Below are 10,303 nucleotides of genomic sequence, written 5' to 3'. Positions count from 1 at the left end.
GCAACTTTCTTAACTTTCTGCTTCAAGGTTGAAAGAGAAGACAACTGCCGGGCACAGAGGCTCACGTGTGTAATCCCACCTCTTTGGGAAGCTGAGGCAGGCGGATCACCTGAGGTCAGGAGTTCAAGACCGGCCTGGCCAACATACTGAAACCCCGTCTCTACTAAAAATTACAAAAATTAGCCAGGTGTGGTGGCAGGTGCCGTAATTCCGGCTACTCAGGAGGCTGCAGTGAGCCAAGATAGTGCCTCCAAAGGCAGAGGTTGCAGTGAGCCAAGACAGTGCCACGGCACTTCAACCTGGAAGACAGAGTGAGATTCTGTCTCAAAAAAACAAAACGCAGAGGCAGGTGAATCACAAGGTCACAAGGTCAGGCATTTGAGACGAGCCTGATCAACACGGTGAAACCCCGTCTTTATATTAAAAAATAAAAATAAAAATAAAAAATACAAAAATTAGGCCGGGCGCGGTGGCTCAAGCCTGTAATCCCAGCACTTTGGGTGGCCGAGGCGGGTGGATCACAAGGTCAAGAGATTGAGACCATCCTGGTCAACATGGTGAAACCCCGTCTCTACTAAAAATACAAAAAATTAGCTGGGCATGGTGGCACGTGCCTGTAATCCCAGCTACTCAGGAGGCTGAGGCAGGAGAATTGCCTGAACCCGGGAGGTGGAGGTTGCGGTGAGCTGAGATCGCGCCATTGCACTCCAGCCTGGGTAACAAGAGCGAAACTCCATCTCCTTGGTGAAACCAAAAAAAAAAAAAAATACAAAAATTAGCTGAGCGTGGCAGCACATGCCTGTAGTCCCAGCTACTCGGGAGGCTGAGGCAGGAGCATCGCTTGAACCCAGGAGGCGGAGGTTGGGCCACTGTACTCTAGCCTGGAGACCAAGCGAGACTTCATCTCAAAAAAGAAAAAAAATAATTAGCTGGGCATAGTGTCTGGCACCTGTAATCCCAGCTACTTGGGAAGGTGAGGCAGGAGAATTGCTTGAACCTGGGAGAAGCAACAATATTACATCTGAGACCTCAACTTCTCAGTCAAGATTTGCTTTCAAACCGCCATCCCTAACCCGGTTCAGCACCTGTGGGAGCCTTCCATAGCACCTATGCTCATCTTTGGACACAGTGATTGTCACTCTACACTGGACGTATATGCAGGACAGAAAGGGAAAATACACAAGGTAAGTTTCTGAGATATTAGGAAAACAAATTTTGAGTTCAAGAGCTATTCAACTTTAGGCCAGGCACAGTAGCTCACACCCGTAATCCTAGCACTTTGGGAGGCTGAGGCGGGTGGATCACCTGAGGGCAGGAGTTTGAGACCAGCCTGGTTAACACAGTGGAACCCCATCTTTACTAAAACTACAAAAATTAGCTGGGCGTGGTGGCATGTGCCCACCTCAGCCTCCCAAAGTGCTGGGATTACAGGTGTGAGCCACCGCGCCTGGCCTAGCTATTCAATTGTGGTTGGGGAAAGAAAATTTTTTTTTTTTATTTTTTTTTTTTTTTTAAAGACAGAGTCTCGCTCTGCCACTCAGGCTGGAGTGCAGTGGCACCATCTCAGTTCACCGCAACCACCACCTCCCAGGTTCAAGCGATTCTCCTGCCTCAGCCTCCCAGGTAGCTGGGACTACGGGCATACGCCACCACCCTCGGCTAATTTTTGTATTTTTAGTAGAGATGGGGTTTCACTGTGTTAGCCAGGATGGTCTCAATCTCCTGACCTAGTGATCTGCCCGCCTCAGCCTCCCAAAGTGCTGGGATTACAGGTGTAAGCCACCCCACCTGGCCTAGCTATTCAATTTTGTTGGAAAAAGTAAACTATTTTTCTTTTTTTTTTTGAGATGGAGTTTCGTTCTTGTTGCCCAGGTTGGAGTACAACCTCCACCTCCTGGGTTCAAGTGATTCTCCTGCCTCAGCCTCCTGAGAAGCTGGGATTACAGGCATGTGCCACCACGCCTGGCTAATTTTTGTATTTTTAGTAGAGACAGGGTTTCACCATGTTGGCCAGCATGGTCTCAATCTCCTGACGTCGTGATCCACCCACCTTGGCCTCCCAAAGTGCTGGGATTCCAAGCGTGAGCCACCATATCTGGCCCCCAGCCAACACTTTTAAACAAACATTCACACAGCTGTCTCAGTAACTCTTTCACCAACGTACAGAATAACAAGAGTACCACAGGTAAGAGAATGGGCTCTCAGTGATGAAGGTATGTCCAGGCAGACTGGCCCCGACCTAGCCTGAAACCACTCACACAGTACCATCTCCTATCACTCCTCCAAATCCTCCCCTCCTGTCAGGCTGGTCACCTCACTGCCTTGGAACATGTATTGGTTATTCCCAATAATAGTATCTACAAGAAGCTCACACTAAGTATATGCCAGACATTCTTCTAAGCAGTTGGTATATATTAACTCATTTAACTTTCATACACAGACAAAGTAACTAAGGCACAGAGAGGTTAAGTAATTTGCCCAGGGTCACTCAGCTAAGATGTGGCAGGCCCAGCATTAAAACCCTAGAATCTAGGCTTTTAACTGCTATGCTGTAGTCTCCCTCTACAGTAGCTTTGCTCTGAACAAAAGCCCCTTCCTCCCTTTCTTATATGGGTGGGAGGCCTGGGGAGTTAGAATTATCTATGACCCCAAGAACAGGCAGGATGAAGCTGGCCACAGCAAATGCATGCAAAACCCTTCTTGAGTGAGTGGCATGCCACTTCTGGATACTACAGTTATCCTGGAGATATGTATATCTGATCCCTCAACCTAAAGGCTACGGTATCTCTGCCACCTGTCCTTAAATCCATCAGCACTGCCCTCGGTGACACCCCTCCACAGAGAAGTAGCTCACCCTCCAAGGCTGGCCTGGCAGAGGGAGGGCTCCTCGCTCTGGAGGAACCAGGTGCACTGGACATGCCAATCTAGGGTAAAATCAGGCCAATGCCTCAGCACTTCTGGAAGGCATCTCAGAGGCTGCCTTAACTAAAATCCAAAGTGGGACAGAACAAGGTCAGATGCAACCAGCACTGGGGAGGAGGCAGATGGTCTCTGGGGCCCCTCGAGGCACTTCCCATAGGGACTGCCCACAGCCATCCTGAGGGATGAGACAGACTCAACCTCACTGGCCACCCAGTCCCTCTCTTCTTCAACCGCTGAAACTCTACTCATGCTTAAAGGGCTAGACCAAGTTCAACCTCTTCTTCAATGTCAGAGGGGTCTTTCCTTCCCCTGCAAGCCATTATTCAGGTGGCAGACATCCAGCACATAGTGGCCAGCCCAGGATTTCTTTGTTCTAGGTACATGCCATTTTTCTCCTTCGCTGATTTCCTCAAGGGCAGAGGAAGTGCCCCTTAAGCTGAGATTCAAAGGTCAAGAAGTTACCCTGGTACAGAGAAGAGACAGGGATGCCAATCATGAGACCCACAGTGTGCAAAGCATGCTGTGTTTAGGGGATTCAATGGGCAAGTAGGGAGAGACAAGGCTGGTGAAACCAAGTCTTGAAGGAACAAGCTAAGGAATGTGCACTTGTAACCCAGAGTCCCAGTCTCATCCTCAACCTACCCTACTAAATTCAGTACTAATCTCTGAGAGCAGGGCCTGGGGATGTGCATTTCTCTAATGCACATCACACCACACACTACTCTGATGCACTACTGGTTAGGAATGGTGTGGGACAGAGGGCGCACTGACCAGTAAGGAGTTTGGGCAAACCACTAAGGAACTCGATGCAGGTGTCCACCACAGAGATGGCCTGAACTGAGGGTGTGGGAGTGGGAGTGGGACTGGGAGCGGGGATGGAGAGAAGACAAGCAGAGTACAGAGACTGAAGGCGTAGTTCAGCAGAATCCACCAGGTGACTAGACAAGGGAGGAAGAGTCGAGAATGGCTCCGCTGGCGTTTTTTCCTTGAGCAGCTGAGTAGACAAGTGAATCATTAACTAAGTAAGGTAAGACAGGAGGAGAAGCCTGAGGACAGAGAGAGTCACAGGAGGAGCTAAGACTTAGATGCCTACAGATCTATGTGCAATTTCCAGGAAAACTCTGGAACTGGTTGGAGTCTGGGCTCAGAAGGAATGTCTCTAGGGCTCCCTAAGCTTTAATTCCTAACTTACTGTTGTAGCACAGAATATAGAAATATCTTAACAGTAATAAATGTATCAATAAAATGAGAATACTTTCAAGTGTCCTCTTATAATAAAAGTTTAAAGCCACAGTGTCCCAATTTAGAGTGTTAACAAGGTCAGAAAAGGCCCTAGTACCCTGAGACAAGAGTTTTTGTCTCAGGGTTTTTCTTTTTTTGAAATAGAGTCTCACACTGTTGCCTGGGCTGGAGTGCAACGGCACAATCTCAGTTCACTGCAACCTCTGCCTCCCGGGTTCAAGTGATTCTCCTGCCTTAGCCTCCCAAGTAGCTGGGATTACAGGCAACTGCCACCACGCCCGGTTAATTATTTTTTTTTCTGAGACGGAGTCTTGCTCTGTCTCCCAGGCTGGAGTGCAGTGGTGCGATCTCGGCTCACTGCAACCTGTGCCTCCCGGGATCAAGTAACTCTCCTGCCTCAGCCTCCCGAGCAGCTAGGACTACTGGTACATGCCACCATGCCCAGATAATTTTTTGTATTTTTTTTTTTAGTAGAGACGGGGTTTCACCATATTGGCCAGGCTGGTCTTGAACTCCTGACCTCATTCCACCCACCCCGGCCTCCCAAAGTGCTGGGATTACAGGTGTGAGCCACTGTGCCTGGCCTGTCTCAGGGTTTTCTAGTAAATATCTTAAAAGGTCCCAAATGTTGCAATAATTGAGTATACTCCTTCCTATCACCTGCCCCAAACATTTACAAAAAATATCATTAAAGGAGGCTGAAACAGTCCCAACTTACTAGAATACATAAATTCAGGATAAAAGATGCAACGTTTTTCTCAATTCACAAAACCTCAGTGGATTCAGGACATTCACACTGGCATAACATCATATATAAAACTCCCCTCACTTCCTGATACATGTGACACATGGAGTATAGTATCACTGCAGTATCTTCTTAATTACCCAACCTCAGAATCTAAACCTATACTTAAAAGCAAACTACCTCATCGTTTAATACAATGAAACCCAAAGAATGAACTTTTAGAGGCTCCTCCTCCTATGACTATGGACTAGGAGAAAGTATAACAATATGAAGTTCTGAGAGAACATTTTAAAATAGCATTAGGCCAGGCTCGGTGGCTCACACCTGTAATCCCAACACTTTGGGAGGCCTCAGCGGGCAGATCGCCTGAGGTCAGGAGTTTGAGACCAGCCTGGCCAACATGGTAAAACCCCATCTCTACTAAAGATACAAAATTAGCCAGGAGTGGTGGTGCACACCTATAGTCCCAGCTACTTGGGAGCCTGAGGCAGGAGAATCACTTGAACCTGGGAGGTGGAGGTTGCAGTGAGCAGAAATCACACCATTGCACTCCAGCCTGCGCAACAAGAGCAAAAACTTCTTAACTCAACATTTATGTCATGGTAAGTAATAAAACGTTACATACACACCTCTAAATGAACAGATTTCCCCTCTGAGAAAAGCCCTTCTGGGAAGCTACTCAACAGGAGGGCACTTGGGGGAGGTGTGCGCAACATGAAGCTGCAAAGAAATGATCAGATGGCAATCAGTTGCCTAAGCCACATATAAAGGTTTCACTTTTGGCTTTTGTAGCAATTTCCCCATCCTGATTGAAGCAATGGTTACAATCTGGTTGTTGCCAACAATGCTAAATTAGCTGCCTGCAAATTAAAATGTACTTAATGTTTTATTAACATTGTAAATCCTAAAAAGGGTTCTAAAAAAGGTTAATAGTCTTGACAAGTGCTTTTAAAATCAATGACTTTATCATGCTCACTTTGCCTAAAATAACTTCTCAGCGTATAATATGCAAACCACTCTACTTTTAATAATGCATTTTACACTATCTGCAGACAGTCCATTGTTAAAAAATCTTTGCTGTGGAATGTCCCAGAAAAGATTTTTAACAGAAATCTAAAGTTCTTTAAGATGTAATTGCCGGGCACGGTGGCTCAAGCCTGTAATCCCAGCACTTTGGGAGGCTGAGGCAGGTGGATCACGAGGTCAAGAGATCAAGACCATCCTGGTCAACGTGGTGAAACCCCGTCTCTACTAAAAATACAAAACATTAGCTGGGCATGGTGGCGCGTGCCTGTAATCCCCGCTACTCAGGAGGCTGGGGCAGGAGAATTGCCTGAACCCAGGAGGCAGAGGTTGCGGTGAGCTGAGATCGCGCCATTGCACTCCAGCCTGGGTAACAAGAGTGAAACTCCGTCTCAAAAAAAAAAAAAAATGTAATTAATTTGATCATTCAACGTTTGCTTGCTTGCTATGCCTAAGGCACTGTTCCACCGACTAAGTCCCAATTTTTCACCACCGACAATAACTTTATTTCCATCCCATGTACTGAAAGACTTTGTTCATCAACCTGATCAATAATTTTTCTTCCTTTAAAAAAAAAAAAAAAAAAACTAACCAGGCTTAAACGTTGACTCTCACAGCCAATGATTAGGATCACACAACTGGTGTTCCCCTAGTGAACTGAAAGGCTTTCCATCCTCAAGAAACAACACAGGGCTCCATGCAGCCTTGGAGTAAGAAATGAAAACAGCCTGACAGGAGGCATGGAATTTGGGTCTTGGAGCCAAGAAGAGTCAGCATCGTATCTCTCCCCACCACTTTCTACAACTCTACCTTAGGTAACTCCTTTAACCTATTTAACCTCACAGTGTCCCCATTTGTAAAAATAAAAATGACAATACACTAACTTTGAAGGTTGAAAAGGTAATTTATGTAAATAAGCTAATATTTAATAAATACTCTGTTACAAAATTTTTCCAGGCTCTATTTTTTTTTTTTTTTTAGAAACACAATAATATTTTTAATATCGTAAGTCCCCTCTTAGACCCCTGAGAACCTGGGAATTCCAACTACGGGATAGGCTAGGGGGATACCAGGATGAATTAGGTCAAGATCCCTGCCCTTCAGGATCTCAGAACACAGTATAGGAAAGACAAGTCTGTAACACAAACAGATTGTGACAAGTGCTCAAAGAGCAACATAAAGAAAGTACTGTGGTCACACAAAGGAGGAAACAACTCATTCTGAAGGGGGATGTGGGAGCAGGGGGCTCACAGAGTAGTTGGCATTGAAGTTGAACGGGGGACTTCTCTGGAAGGGAGAAGTGAGGAGAAGGCAGCCTTTCTTGGGTAGAGCAAAGGACACGTGCAAAAGGGACACCAGACAGCAAGTAAGAACAGAAGACTGCTTTAGAGAAAGAACTGAGTTCGATCATAGCTCACTCTCCCTAGCTAGGGACAAGCAAAGGAATCGTTTCTCATTGACAAAATGGAAATCACAATGTCTACTCCACAGGAAGGATTAAACACGATCATGCATATGAAGCACGAAGTAAAAGCTGGAAAAACAGTAGCTACTGTGATTAGGTGCAAGAATGGTGGGAAACCAAAAGGCAGGAGGCCATGAGGCTAAACAGATTGCTTTCAGCCAGTCTCAGAAAGGTCCTGCATGCCAAGTAAGAGGTTAGGATTAACTGCTGAGGACAATAAGACCATAGAGGTTTTTAACTGGAGTGAAAGAATTGAACTCTGGTGTCCACGAGGGGTTGTCTGGGGAGGAGACCACTCAGGAGGGCACCTGCAAGAACAGGATACAGTTTCAGAGTAATTTCAGTAACATTAGAAAGCAAGGCATGCACTCCAGAAATCTACCTTTTTTTACAGATGGAGTCTCACTCTGTCGCCCTGGCTGGAGTGCAGTGGGGCGATCCTTGGCTCACTGCAACCTCCACTTGCCAGGTCCAAGCGATTCTCCTACCTCAGCCTCCCGGGTAGCTGGGATTACAGGCACATGCGACCACGCCCAGCTAAATTTTATATTTTTAGTAGAGACAGGGTTTCACCATGTTGGCCAGGCTGGTCTTGAACTCCTGACCTCAAGTGATCCACCCACCTCGGCCTCCCAGAGTGCTGGGATTACCAGCGTGGCCCGCGCCTGGCCTGCACTCTAGAAATCTTTCTAAATTCAAATCCACAAGAGTTAATGGACGGCTGCATCTGGGAGTAGGGTTAAGCAAGCTATTAACAAACCCCTCATCTGGTGAACGGTGGTGTCACTAGCTGAAGAGATGAGGAGAGGTCTGAAGTCCGCTGACTCTTCTTTTATGCCCACTTCCACTCCAGTTTTACAAAGTTAATGTCCTCTCTAGCTCTTAGGGAACAAAAGAAAGGAAACATTCCCAGGGAGAGAGGGAGCGAAGGCTCAGAGACTGTGACTCCAAGTTCAATGTCCAGCTCTACCAAGCACTGCTCTGCCCAGAGCGAACCCCAGCTCTTTACCTTCCCCTCAGGAAACCGGCTCCTGGGCCTTTTTTTAATTTCCGGCCCGTTGCAGACCGGCAGCACTACCCGGCTGCCGACTCAAGAGATGCTGGCAGGGTGGGCTCCAGAGGACGTTGGCAAATCCACTGGCAAAAGAACTAAGCCAATTTAGCATGTGTTCCTCACAAAATGAGGCAATTAGCGAGAAGGAAACCCGCTGCATTCAAGATCCAAAGTATTAAGTTACTATTATAAACTTTGGCCCGTTTTGATTCGAACGACAGAAACCAACCGTTACCCTCCCCCCCACCAAAAAAAAATGGCATTTAGCCTCATCAGGGAAAGGAGATCCGGATGACTGAGTGGAGGGGAGGGAGGGAAAACCGCGCCGCGTTTGGGGCCGACCCCACGCCTTCTAGGAGTTGGAACTTGCCCGCTGTGTGACTCTGCAGTCACAAGGCGACAGTCTGCTAGGACCCAGCGCAATTTCAAACGACCCACCAACAAACTGACCTAACTTTGGCCGCCTGGTCTCCCCCTCCCTTTCGTAGCCCGAGCCTCCCAGATTCCCGAGCTGCAGCCGGGCCAAGAGGAGCAGCAAGCCCGGAACGCTGCGGCCCAGGGCGGGGCGGTTCCGCGGCGCGAGCTCCGGGCAAGGGCTCCGACGCTCGGGCCTTCCCCGAAAGAGCCCGGTTTGGGGCCTCCCAACCGCGCTCTCACATTAATTACGCCCTCGGGTCGGGCTGCGGCCTCCGCGACAGGGGGACACGGCCACGCTCCGGGCGAAGGTTGGCGTGAACGCCCCGGGCCGGGAAAAGGGGCTGGCAGTGGCTCCCTACGCGGCCTGGCACTCCCGCCCAGGCTGCGGCCTAGGCCAGCCCCGTTAGCTCCCTGAGCCGGCGCGCGGCCCTGAGGACCGACGAGGCCATGTAGGGCAGGAGGCCAGAGGGCAGCGCCCTGAGAAACCCCCGCCTGCCTCAGGGGTCCGGGCCTAGGACGCCGCCCCAAGCCGGACCGCCGCCGGAGAATGGCTTTTACCTTCATCAGCCTCCTGCTGGCCGCCATCTTGGATTTGGTGGTGCTCCTTCCCCAGAATGCATCGCGGCCGCCCGGGTGGCTAGAGCCCCCGCACTTCCTGGAGCGGGGGAGGGGCCGCGGGGCGGGGCCAGGAGCAGAGCCGAGCACCTACTGTGTGCTTCCCACCGTGCTGTGGGGGGTGTGGAGGAACACAAGTGAGCGGCACAGGCTTGGCCGCCGCTTTTTTGGAGCGTCCAATCACATGGCAGTTATAACCAGTGCCTGGCACATAGTAGGTGCATAATAAATATTGATTTAATAAAATAGTTGGTAACCAAGATTATTTCAGGCACTGCAGGCGCTAAGCTTAAGAAAACGTGTGCTAAGCTCTGTGAAGAAAACTGGGTGATAGGAAAGTGACTGTGGGGACCTACTTTTCTGTGAGAGGTCAAGGAAACTAAACCGAAAAAATGGCCCTACTAAGCACCAGACCCCTCTCGAATGCTTTGTTTTCTTTGATCCTTGAAACCACCTTCTGAGATACGTTAGCATTAATGCCCTTATTTTGCAGGAAAAAGAAGCAAAGAGGAAGCCAGTGGCTTGCCCAAGGTCACATGGCCAGCTAGGAGCAGAGCCAGGCTCCTGTCCCAGGTGGGCTAGTGGCTCCAAAGACAATGCTGGGACCTGGAAGATGGGAAGGAACAGCTGGGAAGGCTGGAGGAGAGCGTTTCAAGCCGAGGAAGCAGCACTGACAAAGACCATGAGGCTGTCTGTGTGGGTGGGAGGGAGGCAAGGGACTGACCATGGAGGGTCCTATACAAAGGGAAGGAGTTGGTTTCTATCCCGTGTACTGTGAGAGGCCTTAAATATGAGTATCCACCCATGGTCAGATAATTTT

The 10,303-nt window shown here is 48.8% G+C and overlaps 1 protein-coding gene across 1 annotated transcript in view; it reads right to left on the bottom strand.

The window, feature by feature from the left end:
* The window catches only part of LOC116545809 (ubiquitin-conjugating enzyme E2 L3-like), a 36,650-nt gene extending 27,121 nt beyond the window's left edge, over positions 1 to 9,529 (bottom strand). Inside the window, exon 1 of the mRNA XM_032272254.1 lies at positions 9,427 to 9,529. Within this exon, the coding sequence (XP_032128145.1) occupies positions 9,427 to 9,453 (27 nt within the window). The 5' untranslated portion in view covers positions 9,454 to 9,529. The remainder of the gene's footprint in view (positions 1 to 9,426) is intronic.
* Positions 9,530 to 10,303: the final 774 nt, after the last annotated feature.

Source organism: Sapajus apella, unplaced genomic scaffold, assembly GCF_009761245.1.
Source record: "Sapajus apella isolate SASKATOON/1434 unplaced genomic scaffold, GSC_monkey_1.0 scaffold379, whole genome shotgun sequence".
Lineage (NCBI taxonomy): Eukaryota > Metazoa > Chordata > Mammalia > Primates > Cebidae > Sapajus > Sapajus apella.
This window is presented reverse-complemented; position numbering and strand designations above follow the sequence as displayed.